The sequence below is a fragment of the Erithacus rubecula genome (assembly GCF_903797595.1).
Source record: "Erithacus rubecula genome assembly, chromosome: 4".
NCBI classification, from domain to species: domain Eukaryota; kingdom Metazoa; phylum Chordata; class Aves; order Passeriformes; family Muscicapidae; genus Erithacus; species Erithacus rubecula.
In genome coordinates, this window is record NC_136686.1 from 3489378 (window position 1) to 3510607 (window position 21230).

The window sequence follows — 21230 nt, forward strand, 5'->3', positions numbered from 1 at the left end:
TGTCAGCCCTCTGTCCCTGGTGTCCCCACTGCCAGGGCTTGATGGGTGTCTGCAAGCCCACAGTGCCCCCACTAACATTCCTCCTCCTCCCTCCTCTGCTCACACTCCTCAGCCTGGATTCTGCCTACCAGACAAGGAAAAGCAATGAGACAAAGTGGATGTGATTCCCCAGAGCAATGCACAAAATCAGAGTGGAGACAGAGGGCTCAGGGTGATGGATGCAGCCCAGAGAAACCCAGGGCTCTGCAGGAACTTGTGACACAAATAAATCACTGCAAGTGTGAAACACCAGAATTGGAATTTAACTGCTGTGCAGTCCCGTGCCCCTTGGCCAAACCCAGGTTCACACCCAAGGGTCTCACACTGCTTTTCTCAGCCAAATCAAATGATGACAACTGCTGCTTCTTGTGGAACACAGGGTGACAGGAACAGGCTGGACTCACACAGAGAGTCACTGCCAGGAGCTGAGTCCTATGGAAGTCTGCTGCTACCCACAACTGATATTTGGTTTGGATTTTTTTTTGGAGAATTGCTTGCACACGACAGACAGCAGGCTCAGAGCTCTATGAAACACAGCACAACACTCCCACACTGTGGACAGGCTGGCACTGCAGTCCACTCCTGCCAAAGACAGACCCAGAGGATGATCTCAAAGCTCAGGATTGCAATGAAGCTGGCCTGGCTTTGATACGGGGCAGCCCAAATGCAAAACCAGATATTTATGAGGCAAATCCCAAAAGACTGGCTGGATTTGCTCAAATGTTTGCAGAGTAAAACTCAGAGCAGTCCCATTGCAATACAACACTTCACTGCAGTTTGAAGATCAGTATTAGGGAGAGGGCAGCCTAATAAAAAATAAGATAGACACCACTGTACTAGGTGCACCATCAATACTTAAAGAGATAATTCCTGAAATTTCTAGCCCAACACTCCTGTCTCCAAAGTCTTTACAAAGCCTCCAGAGAGGAGATTCTGGCAGGAGTTAATGAGATCACTTTGCTTAATTAACTGATAAACAATAAGTATTTCTTGCATGCAATTTTAGAGTATTTTCTAAATCGACAGATTTTCTCCTGAGTTACAGCAGCTTGACTTAGTTTGCTTGCTCTTAAAGGGAAAAAAAAAACAAAACAAACATTATTGACAGATAAGTGCTGGCTGCCCAAAGTGCTGCTTTGGGACTGAAAACTGAGCTAGGCTTTAATTTTAGGCCCCCACGAGTCATCAGTGTAGCAGCTGTTTTGAAACTCTATCACCTCTGTCCCTTCAACTCAATTCATAGCTGCCCATTACAGGCAGCTGAGAAATTCTTCTGTTTGCTATATGAGTATCCTCTAATGCAACATGCTGTAAAGATCTCCTGCTTGGGGCTTTTGCAGATTGCAGTTACAGAGCAACATCACCACCATTCTCAATTCCTACACACAGAAATGTCAATGGATTTTCTAAAAGGTGAGTTTTAGAACATGATTCCAAAACATGGTTACTATGTTTGAATTCCCACCTTAGAATTACCTGGCCCTGTTTTACAAAGGGCTGGAAATTCAGAACCTAGCAAGCAACAAGTTAAGCTCCCCTTCTCCTTTTAAAAATATCTGCTTTGAAAATTCTGGATAGACTGATTTGACCAGAACCAGGAAGAGAAGAAGAGCCTGAGCTTTCAGTGGCAGCTGGATTTATGTGCCCTTCCCATTCAGATGGCTTCTCCTGCCCATGAGGTTTTTCTCTGCCCCAACACCTCTTCCCAGCTGCTTATCACCCTGCTGAAATAGCAGCAGAGCATGATCACAGCTCAGACCCAGAACAGCCCCAGGTCACACACCAAGGGCACTGCCAGCACAGTGTGAGTGTGCCCAGGAGGAGAGCAGAGTGTCAGTGTGCCCTGGAGCACAGTGTCAGTGTGTCCTGAGTCAGGAGGCCATGGAGGAAAGATTTGGGCAAGCAGCAAAGCTGAGAGGATTGCAGTAGCAGAGACATGACCTCCTGCCCTGTATCTGCAGCAGGATGGAGGAGAGAAGGCTTTCCTAGTTTAATCCTGGGCAGCTTTGGCATCACAGAGGCAAATCAGCTGCATAGCTGCACGCAGCCCAGGGCATGAGAAACAGGGCACAGAGGGGGCCTGAGACATGGAAGAAAGGAGACATTGTGCTGCCAGCTAGGAGCTCCTGAGCTTGTAAGACTCTTCTGTCTCCCCAGAGTGGCTGCAGCCCCTCCTCCTGCCTGGCCCAGCTCCCCTGACAGACTGGGTGACATTCAGCACCAGCAGCTGGGCTTGGCTGTGCTGGGCACTTGTGGGAATCCATCAGGACAAGTCAGCAACACAGCCCCCTGTCTGGATGGGCAGGAGGAGCCAAGGAAGGGCATCACAGAGACAGTGAGCAGCAATAGCTTTGTCTTTCATTGCTCTCAGGAAAGGATTTTTACCTCTTTGGGCAGGTTTGGTACAGGACAACACTGCAGCTAAACCCTTTGGTTTTGTGCAAAACCTGTGCAACTGGACAGGTGTGCCTGCAAGGGGCTGTGCTCCTGGACATCCCTCACACCTCCCTGCACAGAGAAGGAATCCTGGCATGAAGGAGGAAAGGACATTTTAAATGCACCCCAGCACTGCCCAGACCCTTCTCCTCTCAGAGCTGAGCAGATGCTTCTGCAGAGGTAGATGAGAACAGCCTCACCAGTCGCTTTTCTGAAAATTCTACCCACACCTACAGCAGTGTCAAATGGTGACACTCACACCCCACAGCACAGGTTTGCCCTGGCACATTTCTGAATCAATGAAACAAAACACCCCCCATCTCTCCAGGCTGGGCAGGCCCTGGGTGATGCTGGGAGCTGGAAGACTTTGGTGCCTGGAATGATGGTAAGGATAGGGACCATCATGAGTGAACCCTCCTTTCCCACAGATGCCAGAGCAAAACTTCAGTTTGGGATTTCCAATGAGCACACTTTCCTACACATTATCCAAGGCTGAAGAATTAAGCTCCTATCTCATATCCTGAAACTGAGAGAGGAAAACTGAAACCTGTCCTTTTTTGGCAATGCTGGCTGCCAGCTCACCCTGCAAAGTTGTTAATTATTGATGTTTGTCTGGAATATGCCTCTCTATTCAAACAAAGACCAGCTCCCTGACCTGTGTGAGACAACCTGCTGCCAGGAAAGCCACAGCCCAGGCTGCAAGGACCTGAACTGCTCTTTGCTGTGGCTGGATGAATGCTCTCTGCAGGGCCAGCAGCCTGCTCCATCCCAGGGGAGTCACAGAGGCTCCTTAACTTGTGCAGGTCTCTAATCACCTTGAGGAATTTAGTGAGCTGGCTCCATTTACTAAATGCCCCCTGGCTGGTGACCCTCTCCCCAGGAGCAGCCTGCATTGCTCCCTTATCTGAAGGGGAATGATGAGATAAGGGAATGGGAGGAAAGAATAATTGAAGCACCAAGGAAACAAAGGAAGTGTTTACCCCAGCCTGCAAAGGTCACCAGAGAGGGTCTCTGATAATGGAAGTGCCACTGAAGTGGAGAAACCCCCAGGTATGCAGGGTTTGGATGGCAAAAGGCAGAACAAGAGCAGTGTGACACTCGTGTGTGCCACAGTCATGCATTTGCTTGCTGACTGATGGGCCCTACACACCCCAGCCATGAATAAATGTCATTTTTAGGAAGGTAGTGGGCTGCCTGGAATTGTGGGTGGGTGCTTGGAGCCTTGAGGACTTCTGGAAACACCAAATTATCTGGAATCTGGACACTCCAGTCTTTCCAGATGATTACTGAGGTCTGCAAGTATCATTAAGCAGGGAGAAGGTGATAGGGAATGGACTTCCAGTAAAGTGAATTAATTTCCAGGCATAGGTCCCTGCCTTTCATTTTTGTTGTACAGTTCTCTAGCCATAATCCCCCTCACACAAAATGATGGAGAAAGGCACCCACCTCTGGCATCCATGGCACAGGCTTGTCCACAGCTGCATAATTTGATTTATTCCTCCCACCTCTTTGCAGCTCTTGGATCTGAAATACAAGTAGAGAAAAGTCAAAATATCCTGATAAATGACATGGCACTGACATGCACAAGATGGTTCTACACAAGCTCTACAAGAGGGTTCAAATCTTGCCACAAGAACATAATGAGAAAATAAAATAAGTTTTCAAGCTCCCTTTCCAAAGGGCATAACAGGGTGAAAATGTTCCCTGACTTTTCTGACAGCACATTTCCCTGGTGAGCTGCTGAGGGAAAAGGATACCAGTATTTCATAACTGCTTGCTAGCACAGGGTTAAAACTCAGGTCATTCTCTGGGTTCTTTTCCCCCATCTCTGTTTCAAAATGAATGCACAGAAGGCAGCCCAAGCATCCTCACCTGGTGTCCCAGCTGGTGTGGATGGTCCAGCTGAAGGTTTGTGTCCTCATCTGGGACACTGGTGTCTGACAGAACCTTAGCAAGCTCCCTCCAGCTTTCATATCCTGTGCAGAGGAAACAGAAAGGTGTCAGGAAATAAGGTTTAAAAAAGGTTAAGAGCTCCCTAACAGTCTGGAATGGTCCAGCAGAGACCAGGAGTTGCTTGGAGCTGGCAGACTGATACAGAGAGAAAAATTGCCTTTATCTTCCTTAAAAGCTCTTCCCTCCTTCTTATTAATTTAATTCTTAAATTAAAGATTTATCATAGTTCTAAAATATATATCAAAGATTCCATTAATCACCACAAAATCTTCTGCAGGAGATTTTTCAGTCACTGGGTGAGTAACCTACTGATTAATGTAGCTAAGCACAACTTGTGCTTCAGGGACTGACTGTCAAGGGGGAAAAAAAAGGAGAAATTCCTTTGTCTTTATATAATATTATGTGTAACAGGTGATTTTCCCCCTAGTTCAGAGCAATGAGGCAGAAACCACTGTTTGTGAGTGTCCTGCAGCTGGACACACAGCCCCACTGGGAATGGGGCTGAAGCAGACTTTCATGTGGAATTTCATGTGAAATTCAGCACTTTCTGCTTTGAGGGCTCCTTGTAATAGTGGGAGAGAACAGCAGGCTTTTTTTTCAGAGACCAGACCCATGGAGGCATAGAATAGCCTGAGTTGCAAGGGAATCAAGTATATTGGGGGGGGAAAAAAAAGGCAACAAAAGTCAGTTCACCCCTGGAGATTCACTGAGAGAAGACACCTAGAAAAGCAGGGGTTTTTTCTCTTGTGCACGGGGAGAGAGCTTATTTGGTTTCATCATTAATCCCAACACTTCACTGCCCTGTGGAATAAGCTCAGGACAAAAATCCTGGCTCTTCTGGGAAGGGCTGCTGGCCACCAGAGCCACTCTGGCTGCTCCAGGGCTGGCACAGAGCCTGCCTCCCAGCAAACACAGAAGCCTGGCTGCACACAAGTGCCAATGGCTGACATTTCTTTGACCCTTGGAAAAGAGAAGAAAGGGAGGCAATTCTCTGTGTTGTACAAATATTTACCTAACACATCAGCCAAGCACAGAACAGACAAAGGAGCTACGAATTAATCTGAAGGCAGTGATTTCCTCGCTGGGTAATTTGTGCTTTGGCAAGCCAGTTCTCCAGCGTGGTAGGAAATGATTTTCAGAATGTAATAGCATCAACACTCCCCTCAAAGAGAGTTCTTAGCACTCCAGTTCCTTCTGAAAAGATTGGCTTTTCCCTGGGGGTCTCCATGGGACACCCTTGAGAGGGATCTGGTTTGGCCCATGCTTTCCTCACTAAAGGGAGGAAAGCACAGAAAAAGATTTCCTGCAGCCCAGCACATGTCACAGGGTTGAAGACATGGCCTTGTGTGACAGCTGGAGAGGGGAGCCCTGAGGCCACAGGCACTGCCCTGTCTCAGGAGCACCTGGGCAAGTTGATCCAGCCTGTCCCCAAGCTCTCCATGAGCACTGCTCCAGCACTCTCCTGATGGATACTTAAAGCCAACAAGCCTACACCTGGAAAAAAGCAGGAGAAGAGAACTAAAATACCTCAGCAAACACTTCAGTGCTGCTAAAAAGGAATGCCAGAACTATTAGCTTTGATGGTTTTGCTGCAGTCCCTCTACCAAACCGGTTCTGGCTAGGATGAGAAAAGGCAGAAAAACCATGGAGGCAGAAATCAAAGGCTTGGGAAGAGCCTGTCTCAAAGCCAGGGGAAGATGCTGGGCCAGGCATTGCTGCATTAGCCTCTCAGACAGATGCATGAGCCAGCTCCTTCCTTTCTGTCTTCTGGGCTTCACTTCCCAAAGCATTTCCTATCACTTCCCAAATCACACCAGTTGTTTTCCAAGGCTATTTCACCTCAAACACCTCCAAGGAAGGCAGCACTTATGCAGACACAGCTGGCCAGAAGCAGCAGCCAGGCTTGCTGCCACATACTCCCCCTCCTTGGCATCAGTCTGATCTCTCTCCAAGCACAGGTCCACCCTCCTTTCTCCTTCTGCACCCAACTGATCCAAGGCACCAGTCTCACAGGGATCAGCCAAAAACATGAAAGTGGTGGTTCTTCTGAGAAAAGTGGTCCTTTTTGTCCCCTGGGAGATGCCTGCTGAGGATCCAAATGTCAGCAGGGCTGACCCTCAGCTGCTCCTCTGGAAGCCCTCCCAACCTCAGCTTCCCACTGGAAATGAGACCCAGGTAAATACAAAGAAAAGGCAAAGAAGCTGAAGGGGAGGCTGAAATAGATGCTGTGTTCTACAGCAGAGCCCCTGCAGGAGGCAGCCAGTCTGGAGCCAGCTGCCCACAGCTCCAGGGAATCAAACATTAAGAGAGAGAAAAGCTATACCAAGAGAAAAGAAGATAGAGATGATTCTTGCCTAGGGCCTGGTCAGGTGTGAGTGCCAGGTCTGCCTCTTCTCAGCCATCCTTTTGACTGCTCTTGGGTTAAAAGTCAGCAAAGAAAGCTCCAAGTGGAGATGGAGAGATCTCACCCCACACTTCTGACTCTGCCAGAGCAATGCACTTGAAGCCCAGTTCAAGATGAAAAAAAATAAAAATCAAAAAGCCACAGCCAGAGATAAGAGGCAGCAGTGCCCAGGGAGCTATCAGGCCTCAGGGCAGGAGTGTGACCAGAGCTGCTCTGTGTTCAGAGATTAGATCCATCCATGGATCCATCTGCCATGCCCCTGGCCCAGACAGCACTCCAGGTTTCAATTAGCCTCTGAAGATACCTGGCAATTGTGCAAGGGGAAATCCCAGACCCACACAGGTGATCAACTTCCCCTCTCAAAGACCAGATTTGATTACTCTGCTGTTGTTACTGCTGCTTACATAGCTGCAAATGCTATTAACACCCACATGCTAGTCAGCCCTTTTGTAACTCTGCTAAATGACTTCACTCAGCAGCCTCAGCAAAGAGCAGGTCCACAGGCTGCTGTGAACAAAAGCATTTTCCTTCTCATCTGAGACCCTTCTCTTCTTCTTTTTGTTGCAAGAAAGAAACTGGCAGGAATGAAGCAGGGTGTTGTTCTTCATTATCCCCAGCATTCACAGAACCCTCATTGTGGCTTGATGTTTTAACCCTCCCTTAGATCTTATTTCTCCTCTTATGCTGGTAGAATATTTTCAACTTGCTGTTATTCCATGGGACTTCAGCACCATTTTAGGTCTTTCCCAGTGTTCCTCGTGGCTAAACTGGTATGCAGGTGCAATACCCAACACTCCTAGACATTACCACCAGGTGCCTTGCAAACATACTGGTCCAATAGAGAAACTACCAAAAAACCCCCAAAAACAACCATTCAAGGGTTGGGCCAGGCCAAGGGAGTCTCTTTGGTTACTTATTTGATCAATTAAAAGGATAGACAGAAAAGAGTGAACTTCTTGTCCTCAGGTCAAGATTGGAGCATCATTTCTGCAGTTATAAAGGATTCAAGAAGCATGAAACTCAGTGTTACAGAGAGAGCCCTGCAAACCTTTCCATTTCTGGTTAGTGCAGAACCCACAAATCAGGTTGCTGACCTCCTCCAGGGACAAAGCTCGAGTTAGGAACCTTGTGTGCAGAAATAAATTGCTCCATTCTTCCTCCAGGTACAACTCTGGTTCACTGCTGTGTGAATGGCTTTGCAAACTGACAATAAGCTGCAAGAACATTAAAGGTACTGGAAGTGTGGCAGATGAAAAGGCAGAGCACTGCACTAGGGAAGGGGAGAAAAATCAGCAGATGAACTACCCAGGGCACTAATGCAGTCTCACTGCCAGACTCACCCACAAATACCTTGTTGCTGTTCCCCTCCAGGTACTGGAAATGTATATCATACAGCAAGGGAGAAACTGAAACACAGTGTCTAGGTCACTAACTGGTTTCACAGAAAATGGAATTCAAATCTTGCTTCTGCCACTAAAATTTTCCATTGCCCTAGTTCAATCATTGAAACCACCCATGGCACACAATTATCTAGCAAATATTGCCTGCTGCCTGAAAGCTCAGTGAGGATATGCACAGATGGAGTTGCAGGGCAGGATTTGAGTAAGAAATACCATAATGTAGCTGCACTATTCTTCAAAATAATGGGGCTGAGCTCCTGTGTCAGCTCCAGAAATGCCTCTGTTTCAACCAAGAATGCACTAGAGGAAAAATATTGTAAACTCTTGCTTGTCTGCACTTGCCATGCTGAAGGCACAGGAGGTTCAGGAGTTCATGTGAGCATGGAAAGGAAAACACACAGCTGAGGTGCCCAGGCACAGCTTTGGCTGAGCAGCCACAAACCCCTGCCTCAGGTGACTTCTGCCCACAAGAGCCCTGTGTCCTCTCCTCTCCTCATCTCTTCAACCATGAAAATCAATCCTCCTCTCCTCTCTCCTCTCCTCTCCGTTTTTCAGGGGAAGATCAATTTGGCTCAAATAAAGGCTGAGTAGAAAAGCACCAACTGCTGCATCAGAAAAATGGCCACGATTTTGGCACTGCTAACTTCTGCAGCAAAGCAGGGAGAAATGCTGGCTAGTCTGTTACCCTCTTGAGGTGTTCCATGGGCCATCTTAAACCACCTAAAAACACACTCAGAAGCTTTTAAATCATAAAATATATATTCAACACCATGGCCATGATAGCTGTGCAGTTAAAGCCCTTAACTGCTGGCAAGTTCCACTCTTTAATTTACAGAACATGGCAATTGTGCTGCAATTATGGTGTGCTTGTCCCTGAGACACTGTGCTGCACACTGTGTTTGCCTCTTTGCACAATATTGCCATTAAATCAGTCTCTCTGTTTTTACAGTTTTCTCAAAACAGCTACAGCCAGCCAGAGAGGGCTGATTCCAGCCATACTCAGAATTAAGGTGTTTGAGTAGTTCTTATCATGGAATCACACTTAACCAATCCCAGCCTTTTGCCAGTTATTGTCTTCAAAATATGAGATTTGCCTCAGAACATTTACTGGTGTGAGATTTGCCTTGCTTGAGCTTCAGTGCTTGGAGCATTTGGAAAAACCAGCAGGTTCTGAGAGGAACAAAGTCAGGTGTTTTGTATACAAAGCTAGATTTTGATTTTTACTGCCTCTTCTAAGGTAAAAGTAATTTGCTACTTGGATGGTGAAACTGTAAAATTAGGAGTTGTTTTCATTTCAAAAATACCTTTAAACCTTGAACATTTGCATGGGTTTCTACCAATTCTCTCCCAGTGACCACATCCTCAGTGGCTGACTCACACTCTGCTGTCTGCCTTCTTCTGCTTTTAATACAAATAATAGTAGCAGCTTAAAAAATTCCTACTGAAACCTCAAGGTGACTGGCATGAAAAGCAGATGTTCCACCTGGTTTTGATCACTGCAAGTGGTATTTCCTGGCACTCTCCCCATCATTTGGAGGCAGTGGTGTAGCTCAGAGACAGGAGGGGCAACAAAGGTCTGCTCCATTGAGGTAATAAGTTATTTAAAGTTTGCCTCCATTTATTTTAAGTTTACCTCAGTGTGACAGATCCCAGGCACTGCACTTGGACACAATCCTGGCAGGCTCTAATTCACATGTACTGCATCATCATGAGCAGCAGTGAGGACTGATTTTGTAAAGAGAGGCATTTTTCTAAATGCTGTCTACCACCAACAGATCTGCTGCTTTGATGTCCACAATAATTGAATAAATGCAATTATAAGAAGTTAATGTGTAGGCAGCTTCCCACCACTGAGCATGGGGAGGTACCTACAAAAACCAAGAAAGAAAATGGCAATTTAATGCTCAGCAGTCTTTGCAGTCTGTTTTTCTTTCTGCAACAGGACTGTGCCCAAGAGAGCTCAACAAGGTCATCCACAAAGCTTTCAGAAAGATTTGGTAAGTGCATTTTTCTCAACTGATCCAAACACTGCAGCAAGAGACTGCCCAAAGAGCTTTCCAAGACCTTTTTTTTCACATGAGCTATATAGGATGTGAAGCTGAACATCAACTGAGCAACAAACCTTCAAGCCAACATTTGTTACTTCTTTACCAAACACAGCTAATGCATTATTGTTTATCTTGGATGAGGATTTTCCTGAAGACTCAATACCTTGCCACTTCCATGTGGATGCAGCACTCCTAAGATATCTTCTTACAGCTTCATTTTCAGTCAAGTTCTGTGGAACTTTGTGCAGTAGAAAATGCCATTCACTGCTTCCATGAGAAAACCACCCCCCACTTTATTTGCATCTCTACTTGCCATTTTTATTTGCCATTTTGCTCAAATCTTCCCCTGAATTCCCCCCAAAGCAATAACTCTTGTTGAAATGTGGTATTTCCATGACTGCCCTACACTTTTAGTTCCAGTGGTGACTGAACTCAGACTATGGGCAGAGGGAAATAAAGAAGGGGCTGGATAAGTATCTGCCAGAAGTGGTGCAGGTAGGGGTGACCTGACCCCAAGGCAAGGAAGCAAGCTAAACAACTCCCTTGCAGCCACCCCAGAAATATCTTATGATTTGTTTAAATTACTTTAAATTGCCTGTGCTCTTGAGGATAGCAGAATGAGTGTTCTGCCCATGGCTCTGCACAGGACACCCTGCTCTGACATCAAACAATGCCCTGAAGACAGAGGCACCTCTGCCTGTGGGACAACACAGCAGCTCTGCTGAGGAGGAGCTGGAAGCAGGCATACTGATAAATCTCAACCCCACTGCAATATCACAAGTCTTCCAATACAACAAAGAGGAACTGACAGTGCAGTGATTGAGGCACTGCTCTCTAGGTATGGCACACTGGAAAACATCTGGTGATTGCATTTTGAGTCAGATCAAGCTCTTCCAATAATGCTGCTGGGGTTTGCATGAAGCTCTTCCACAATTTTGATTCAAAATCCAAAACTTCAGCTTCTCATACAGAACTGGATGTCATTGATGAAAGGGACCTTAAAGTTCCAGCCCCACTGCCATGGGCAGGGACATCTTCCACTATCCCAGGCTGCTCAAGACCCCATCCAACCTGGCCTTGGACAGTTCCAGGGATGGGACATCCATAACTTCTCTGGGCAGCCTGTGCCAGTGTCTCACCACCCTCACAGTAAAGAATTTTTCCTAATATCTATTCTAAACTTGCCCTCTTTCAGTTTAAAGCTATTCCCTCTTGTCCCACCATCACCTCCTTTCATCAAAAGTTCTTTTCCAGCTTTTTTGTGGGCCATCTTTAGGTACTGGAAGGCTGCTGTAAACACAATCAAACATCAATTAAAATAGCAGCAAAAGGCAACTGGAATATCAGGAATATTCTTCAAGAATGTTTGAAATTTCTCATCAGATGCTGACACCAGGAAATCTACACTTTATGTGACCTCTAATCCCAAATGCCAGCCTTCATCTGTCTTTGTGCATGCAACCTGACACCAGCACCTCCATCTAGCAAAGCTGAGATTTGTAACCCTGATTTCCTCTGAATCATCATCAAACACCAACTGCTAGCCAGGGCACACAAACATGCAAAGACAGGCTTAACATTTTGATAGGTAATGGAAAAATCCTATATACCTATGACTTAAAATATCAAACTTCAGAGTATAAGGGGGCAAGAGCTCTTCCATGACAGAGGCTCAAAAGTCTCATGGACAAAACAAGCTGCCAGTGCTCCCTCCAGGCACTCTGCCTCCCAGCAAATGCAGGCTGTGCAATGGGACAGGCTGCAAAGCACACACACATTGCTTCTGGGACAGCTTTATTTACACAACATGGGTTGCTATGAGGAAAAATCAGGGTTGTATAAACTCTCTTTACTGAGCTCTTACCCAGTGACATAATTCCAAAATATGAACTTCTGAAATATTGCTTCTCCTCTGCCTGACCTAACTCCCACATCAATGTCCTGCTTTGGATCTCAAGCCAGACTCTGCAACACACTTGAGAAAAATAATTAAGGAAGCAGAAACCAGAAGGGGTTCACAGAAACTACTTTTTATCCCATAGAACCACAGAATATTCTGAGTTGGAAGACAAGTCCAAGTCCTGGCCCTGCACTGGATAACCCCAAGAATTCCAGAGAGCCTTGTCTAAATGCTCCTTGAGCTGTGAGCACTGCCCTGGGTAGCCTGTTCCAGTACCTGAACAACTTCTGGGTGAAAAACCTTTCCCTGATATTCAAGCTGTCTCCACAGAGACAAAAAGAGCTTGCATTTACCACTGCCTACTTTGCTAAAACACTCATACCTAAATCCCACTCTTTGAGAGAAGATTTACTGAGTTTGCTGATTATTTGCAGCCTGCTAAACTGGGACGCTCTCCACTCTGACTTGGGATTATTTTTTTTGACGTGGCACCTTCCAATTAAAAATTTTCTCAAGAAAGCCTAAAAGAAGCCACACAAGAAGAGGCATGAAGAGCAATTTGCTCTGTAAGCCTTGCCTTAAAAACTAATTTGTGTTGAGCACCCCAGCATCCTTAAAACCCACCAGAGCTGGGAGAGGGATGATGATGATGGAGGAGGGATGCTGTGGGTGGAGACAGCCCTGGCACATCCCTCCTGCAGAGCAGGACTGGGACTGAGCTGAGGGGCACCAGCACCCCAAAATACCCAGCCCAGCTCTGCCCAGTCCAGCCCTGTCTCCTTGCTGCTGCATGGAACCATCCCCTTGAACTTTCCTCCAAAGATTCCACGTGCTGCTGAGGGCTGCTCACAATGAGCACATTTGCAGATGGGCAGACACACAATTATAGGAAATGCAAGACAGAGCCCTGTGTAAGGCACAGCACAGCTCAGAACCAGGGAGGTTCATGATTCAAGCAGTTCAAAGGACCTTTTGCTGGCTGATAGAGAAGATTCAGTTTGCTTTAGCAAAGTACTTGCAGTAATAAGAAGAAACAAAGGAACTATTCTGCTCTTAGCTGATCCCTAGGCACATCCCTCACTAAGAGGGGTTTTGAAGCTAATGAAGATCTTTCTTATCTGAAGTGCCAGCAATTGTTAAACTGCATTTCATTTTTAGCTGATTCCAAGTGTAGATCCTTTCCTGAAAGAGATCCACGTTCTTAGGAAAAAAATCCCCCATATACTGTATCTCCTGTCATTCTCTCCCAATATAGGCAATTTGAGTTGTTGCAGATTGTTGGGGATTTTTTCATTGTGATTCAGCTTAAATATATAAATATTTTCATTATTATTATAGCTGAGAGTTGGAAACACAAAACAGCTTTGACAGTGGAAATATGATTATAAAATTGTGCCATCGCTGCACTTCATGAATGACATTTAAGTTGTATTATAAATTTAACCCATTTCTGTGCTACCTTCTGTATTAACAAAATCCATGTGTGATAGTATTTTATCACACTGCCCTACATTTCATAAAACCAGAGGAATAATTTCTACTGCTCCTTCCAGGGAACTGAAAAATTATTCACTGGGAGATTTCTGGGCTGAGTTGTGCCCCAGACAGAACAAACTCAGAGGCATTCAGGAGCTGAACTCTGCAAAGCCCAGGCTGCAGGGGCCAGCCAAAAGCTGCTGCAGGGCCCCTGTTTTCCAGCAGCAATCCCTGCCACCAGCAGGCATTCCTAAGGGCTTCCAGGAGGTGATCCTTCACCCAGCAGGAGACAGCCCTGGAGCTGGGCCAGCATGCCTCACAGAGCTATCCTGTTTCAGTGGAATATTTAACTGTGCTGCAGCTTTCTACCAGAGCATTAAGATTGCCCTTCCCACTGCTTAAGGTGGCTTGGCAAGGGAGCGATTGCAAAATGATAATTTTCTTTCCAATGCACTGGAAATTTCCATAAGGCAAGGAAAAGGGTTTCCTAGTGCCCAGCACTCGTCCAGCTAATGAACTTGAGGACAAACAAAACCCTAACAACTGTCCAATCTGCCTCTTGTGTAATTCAGGACAGGAAACTCACACAGTAATTCCTGTACTGGCTCCAGCACAAATATCCACTGAAAATGCCATCTGACATTGGTTATTTACATGCTGACCTGAGATTTCATCCAAATATTCTTCTCAGTCTCTTCACTAAGTTTTACTGACCTTTTCCTCAGGCTCCTGGTGTGATTCCTACCAAGTTCCACTGTTCAATTTTAGTCTTTTTCCATAATGGTAAGAGTGTACTGCCTTAAACAACCACATATATCAAAATACCCAAAATTCTAGGATGTTCTGCCAAAACTGAAGGCCAGAAAAAACAGCTGTCCTCTCACCTGCATTTTGCCAAAAGCTGTTTATTGTCTGTCCTTTATGTTCCTCTGACCCCAATCACTCACAAAGCTCCAAGTTCTGTATCAGACCTGGGGTCTGGTGCTCTGAAACATTACAGTGCAGTTTATATACTACACAGTTTTAGAGGAAAAGTTGCCAGTGCAGTGTCTCTTAGGATGGAGATGGGGACTGTGTGTCCTCCAGAAATAGCCCAGGGTAGCTCATTCTTCTCTTTTAATCTGTTTTTAATGCATGCTAATATCAAAGCACAGAATTGCTGAGATTGGACAGCACCTCTGGAAATCAGCTCTGAACCCCTGCTCACAACAACATCACTGTCACCTAAAACAGCTTTACCAGAATCCCAAAAGCTCCCTGAGACCATCTCCCATGGGATTCTCTAAATTCAGGTCCCTGAACACAGAAAAGTCTTCTCTCATCAAGTCCCAGGCCTTGTTCCAAGTCAACTCCATGCTGCTCACCACACATGACAAAAATAATTTGTGAAGTAGTTTGAAAACAGCCAGCCATCTAAATATGCTGATAACTCTCAACCCCAAAAATTTACAACTTCACTACTTTTGAGAAACCTGTCTTTAAGTACCTTGGAAGCAGAAGTCCCAAGGGAAAGTGCTGGGATTTGGGCCAAGCCACACATGTACTTATTTAGAGCCTAGCCTAAAATGGCAATACAACTAAGAGCTTCAGAGTTTGCAAGAATGCTGCAAGGCTTCCTCTCTCATTCTCTGCTCTCCATCTCTCCATTAGAGATGCACTTTCTTCACAGCAAGTTTCAAGTCTGTGATCAAAAGTCTTTGTGATCCTAGAAAATGAGAAAGTAGGGACAAAAGAGGAGAGATTGAATGCCACAAGGAATAAGGTTTTGCAACCTGAGTTTATTATTTATATCCCTACTATATTAATGAGATAGGAATTTTTTCTCATTCAAACAAAGCAACCACAGAATAATATCCAGGCTACCACCTGGATATTGTTCTGGATGAATCAGAATTTAATGGGATTTATAAAACATGGAGCAGAAAGTAAATCCTGTTTGCTACAGGATGTTAGGGCTTTGTCTATTTTATTTCATAACACACGTAAGTGCCACTGTTAGACAAGCTCTTCTACTTAGAGACCTGATGCCAAAATGATGCAATGGGAATTTCAACAATCTATTGCCCAGGAGCTTACCCCATTAAAAAAAAAAAAAAAGAAATCTGAATGAATATGCTAACAGGTAAACTGGCAGCAAACCAAAATCCACCAGGTTCATTTCTGTGCTGCCCTGACTCTTGGCAAGAGTCAAGCCAAGAGGAAAACCTGGTGAAGACAGCACCACTCCAGGATGGTCCAGTGTGCTCCCCCTTGCTCTTTCAGCCAACATCAGGAGTGACACATGCACAACAGATATCACACCAAAAAAGTACCAGGATGGAGTCTGATTCACAGGGGTCTGTGCACTCAGGCTCACACAGATCTGTTAGAAAAATGCTACTGCTTCTATAGGAAAAGTCAGGCCTCTGGGCACTCTGATCCTCATTAGAAATTAAAAAAACTTGCTTTCTAGTTAAAAAAAAAATTGATCTCTGTATCCCAGCAGCTGGCAAAACCTCACTGGGTTTAACTTCAAATGCTTCTAACTGCATAATTTGGAAATGTCACAGCAACATTTTTTGTTCATCTTTGCATATGATCAAAAGCATGGCTGTCACAAAACCAGAGACACACAGCATGCCCCAGAAGTTTGGTGAAATCTGGTCCCTAAAGCATTCAGTTGCTGCGAGCTACCCTTGAGGAGAGATGCCCTTTATGAACATTTCTAACTATTTTGGGTTATCTCAAATAAAAGAAGAGTTTAATTAGCAAGTTTATCTCTGCTACAAGCTGTGAAGAGTTAAAAAACAAAACAGAGCTTGCATCATTTTCCACCAGACTCCACAGAAATTTTTCAGATATTTCTAAAACCTATCCCCATATCTAACCCCAGGAAGTCTTGCAGGTCTTTTTCACAAAACCTGAGCTCTCTTGTGTGAGCAATGTCACTTATGTGAGCCAGCAATGTAGTGGGCTCTCAGGACAGGCAAGTTCTCACCCAGCAATACCTCAAAAGAGAGGAAACACACCTCAGGCTTAACACTGACTTAAAAGTTTTAGCAAACAGGAAATATCACAGAAGAAAAAAACCCATATTTTTGTCTACCAACTCTGCAATAACAAGATGACTTTCCAGTTTCTTCCATCCCTTCTCAGCTGGCCTCTCCATGCCTTTTATTTAATTTCTTTTCTCCCTCAAGGGCACTCCCTTGCCCTCTCAGACTGACTATTTTGGGGGAGCACACAGAGCTCCCCATCTCCCAGCAGCCCTCCTGAAAGCTCTCTCATGTTTCCTGTCTCTTCTTTCATCAGCTGCCTGCAAGTCCTGCCCCAGTCTCACAGCACTGGAAAGAAACACAACTCATCAGCATGAATAAATGATAGCTGGTCCCTCCTCCCCCTTCCATCTCCTCCAGGACTGACTCCAGGACAGGTTGTTGTCCAGGCAGGTTGGTGGCTGAGCCAAAATGTTCTCCCCAGCTGCCCCAGCCTGCTGTCAGCACCTGGAGTGGATAACACTGCTCCAGCAGCACTGCATTTCATCTGTTTTATCTGGTCCCCCACCCCCTGCTCCTTCCCTGCCTGGTGCCCAAGGCTCTTCTCCCAAAAGCCCAGTAGATTTTGTGACTCATCCCTCAGCCCAGGGTAAATCTAAGAAAAGAAGCAAGGATGAGGAGAAAAAGGAGTAACTGTCATATAAGCTATTCTTTCCACCCAGGACTTTGCCATCTCAGGCATGAGAAAAGCACCAATGAAACCATCACACCTGGACACCAAATCACCCCTGACCTGCTACAAAGGCCTGGGTAACTCTCAGTGCTCATGTCCTTGCAGTGTAGGGTTACATTTCTCACATCAAAACAAATCCTTTCCCCTCCCCAGCCTGACAAGATGCAGCACTGGCCTCTAATAGATTGATGGGATCAGGGATTGGGGAGGCTGGGGTACCTGTGAACCTGAGACAGAAAATAAACCCCTGGTGAAATCCTGGCTGTTCAACACCACAAGGCAACACATTTGTTCAGCAACTGTGCAGACTTTCAGTAGGACCCATGAGATGCCAAAATGCAATTACAGTCAAAGAGGTGGTACAGGACAACATCTCAGTATCCTGTATTTTCTCTCTTTTTAGCAGCTTGCTCCAGTTCACTCTGCTTTTGTATCAAAAGGATGTTTTCTAACCAATGGTGCTGCAAACCACAAGCTGGAAAACCAAGCCAGGTTATTTTTTGCTCTTTAAAAACAAAAACATCACCCACCAGGGATTTTGCCCAATGGTCAAAACTACCCAGCTATTTGTGTGCACAGCTGTTCACAGTTTGTGCAGAGCTGTACAGCTCTGGAATGGAAGGAACTGAGCAAAACCATGCTGCCACAAGCAGCAATATTAAAAGATTCTTTTCACCACTCATCTTCCCAGTAATTAAAGTAGCCTTCTTCCAGTTTTCTGAGTGACTGAACCACCCTGGAAGAATCAATCCCAACATATTTTCAAATGGTGTTTTGGTTTACTCAGAGAAGGGCAGCTTTTAATTCACTTCTTACAAGCATTCACAACAGGCCTGGATTATCTAAAGGCTAGCCTTAGCCAGATCAGGAGAAAAATAAAAGAAGAAACAGCAGTGCCTATACAACTGCTAAACAATATCAAACACATGCCAGGAGATTTTTGATTTGCTCCTGGCAGTTGCACAAGTGAAAAAACAAAGTGAAATAAATATGGTAGATTATCTATTACAGTTTTTTCACTCAACTTTAAGACCTTCTGCCAGAGATGCAGTTCCTGTGCATGGATCAGAAACCACAGAGGACTGCCTAGGGCTACTCAGCAGGCTGACATGGTCCAAACTCACTGAATGTTGCTGGTTTCAATTAGGGACCAGAGCTGGTGCTTTAGCTCCATCTCACAAAAAAGGGTCTCTCTGAAAAGTCACAGCACAATACCTCACTGTGCAGGAAATCAAAGCCTTACATCGGAATTCAGTGATTAGCAGATCAGGCCATTGGTTCATCCCATCAGATAATCCATCTTTGACCAGCAGCCAGCATCTAATGTTTAAAAGGAAGAAGAAAACAACCTTCAAAAGTACCTTTAGCTGTATTACATTACAGAGAAGAAAAAAAATAAAAGTCCTCATGACCTACAGAAACAGTCAGTCCATGCCCTGCAGCACAAATTGTGATTACTCCTTTCTTACCAAGCATAATTGCAAGCGTTACTATTAGTCATAAAATTATCCAACCCTTAAAATAAATACCAGCCACACCACTTGCAGCTCTAGATTAACTATGCTGAGAGCACCCAGCACACACACAATAGACTTATTTTATAAACAATGCTTTACAGGCTCATGGTGTAACTCCCATTTAATGGTGCAGTGCTGAGGGAAATCAAGAAACTGATTTCATCTCTAAAACCACTATGAATTCTGCTGTAGGACCAGCATGAAGTTGTCTTCACAGGGGAAACGATCAGGACATAGGTATCTCACAGAAGTAAATCCTGTCCCAAGAAAAAGCTCCCCTGCCTCAGCACCTCTGCTGTTCCTTCTGAGACCTCATGATATCCCTGACCATGGAAGCACACAGAGCTGCTCTGCTCCAGACAGAGATGGATGTGAGTTCAAGGGAATGTCAGAGCTCAGTCATGCCTGTTTATGTTCTCTTCCATTTTTAAAACAAAGCTGCTCTGGACCATGTTGGCTGCAGCCCAGAGGAGCCCTACTGCTGGCTTCTGTGGGCTCAGATCCAGCCCATGGCCTCACTCCATCCATGTTTGGATGAGCTGCAGCCAGCAAGGCAGACAGCTTTCTTGCACAGACAAATTTTCACCATACAGATCAGTGAGTGACTCCTGGGTCACCTCTCCTCCTGAGCAGCAACTGTGTGACCATTTCTGAAGGAGGTTTCCTTGTATTTTCCAGTCTCAGGTGTAAGGTGTTCCGTTTACTTTCCAAACAACTCCAGCAACTCAGAGGGATCCAGTTATGCAGATGAAGGATTGACCATCTCAAATCTCATACAGCCTGACTTTAATTAGCTCCCCATGGCCTGTCTTTGAGCTCAGAAAAACTGTGGTAAATCTGGAGTAACTCCCCTGAGCAGCAGAGTTTTGAGAACAGTGTTTAGACTCTGAAGCTCTTCTTTTACTCTCCTGCAAGGGCTGACCTGTGAATGGCCATGGGAGCAGCTCCAGGCCAACCCAGATTTCCAGCTTTCAAACCCAGGTGCCCCTAAGCCATCAAGTTTGACCATGTCAGGCAGGGTGTTTCCTGTAGTTAGGACCCTGCCACAGCATCCTTTGCTCCCCTCCCTCATTCCTGGCACCCCAGAGCTGCCTTCACACATGATGCTGCCATGGCAGTCCATCCATGGGGTATGGTGCTGTCCTGCTGCCTCTGGCTGTCCCCACCCAGCTCCCCCAGACCTGGTCCTGTCCCTTACCCCCTAGTCCTCACCACTGTCAGCTGCTTCCTCAGATAATAACTAATCATTATAACCTAATCATTATCTTCCCAACCTAATCCTAGCTCATGCTCTGGCTATTTCCCACTGATCCCTTGCCTCTCCATCTCTTGGTCCCTTTGCAATTGATCCAGGGTTGATTGTTGTCCAGAGGGTGGATTGTGATTGTGGCACCAACCTCCACTCCAGCAATGAGACCCTCTCTGTAGACAAGCAGCAGATCATGGAGAACATCTACCTGAGTCCCTTAGGACCTGTTCCATAAAGTTATCATCCAGTTTTTCTGGATTTTCTAGTTGTACCCAGGTTGTACCACCTGTGTGATGCCCCCAGTTAACTTCTAGCAAGTTGAAGTTGCCCCAAAAGGACCAGGGCAGTTGACTTGGAAGTGCTCCCTTAACTCCTCCAAGAATAATTTGTTGGTGTCACTGCCCTGGCTGAGAGCTCTATAGTGGCCTCCCAAAATGATACTTGAATTATTTGTTTGCTCCCTGATTCTCACCCAGAGGCTCCCAGCTGGGAGCTCTGTACATTCTAACCCCTCTGTCACATACAGAGCCACCCCTCCAGGTGAGGAGATGGTGTGGGATAGTGGAACAATTTGAAATGCAAATGCATGGCTGCAACCCTAGAAAGGAAATTTGCAGTGGCCATGCCATGCCTTATTTATTCCAGGATCTGACCTCTTGCATACATCAACCTTGTTCTCCACCTCAAAGGATCCCAGAAGGTAAAGGGACTGTAACATACTGCAAGCTGTGCAGTCTCAGGAGCTTGGCAGGAGACAGCAAGGCTTTCATGGCCATGGAAACATTCAGGGGAACTCAGTGAAGCAGCAGTAAGTAGGTGAGGTCAGCAGCAAGCAGGCACTTGCATGCTGGGGTGGACAGGTATGTGTGAAGAGGAGTGAATGTGTGGGGAGCATATCCACACACCCAGAACATGAAGCTGGGAGATGAGGTGGGTGGACAGCCTCAGAGATGAGGGGATGGATGGATGCCTTCTGGCAAGAGGAGAGATGTTTTGTAGGGAGGAGCAGAGAGGTGCAGAGCTCTGGGGGTGGAAGGAAGGAGGAAAACTGGTGCCACAACTTAAAGGAGTGAAGTGCTGCAATCACTGCCACACAGGCT

The 21230-nt window shown here is 45.7% G+C and overlaps 1 protein-coding gene across 1 annotated transcript in view; it reads right to left on the reverse strand.

Moving 5' to 3' along the window:
• The window catches only part of B4GALNT3 (beta-1,4-N-acetyl-galactosaminyltransferase 3), a 53097-nt gene that overhangs the window by 17564 nt on the left and 14303 nt on the right, over window positions 1-21230 (reverse strand). Inside the window, exons 2-3 of the mRNA XM_079304753.1 lie at window positions 4348-4451; window positions 3922-3999 (exon numbers count right to left, since the gene is read on the reverse strand). Coding sequence (XP_079160879.1) covers window positions 3922-3999; window positions 4348-4451 — 182 coding nt within the window. The remainder of the gene's footprint in view (window positions 1-3921; window positions 4000-4347; window positions 4452-21230) is intronic.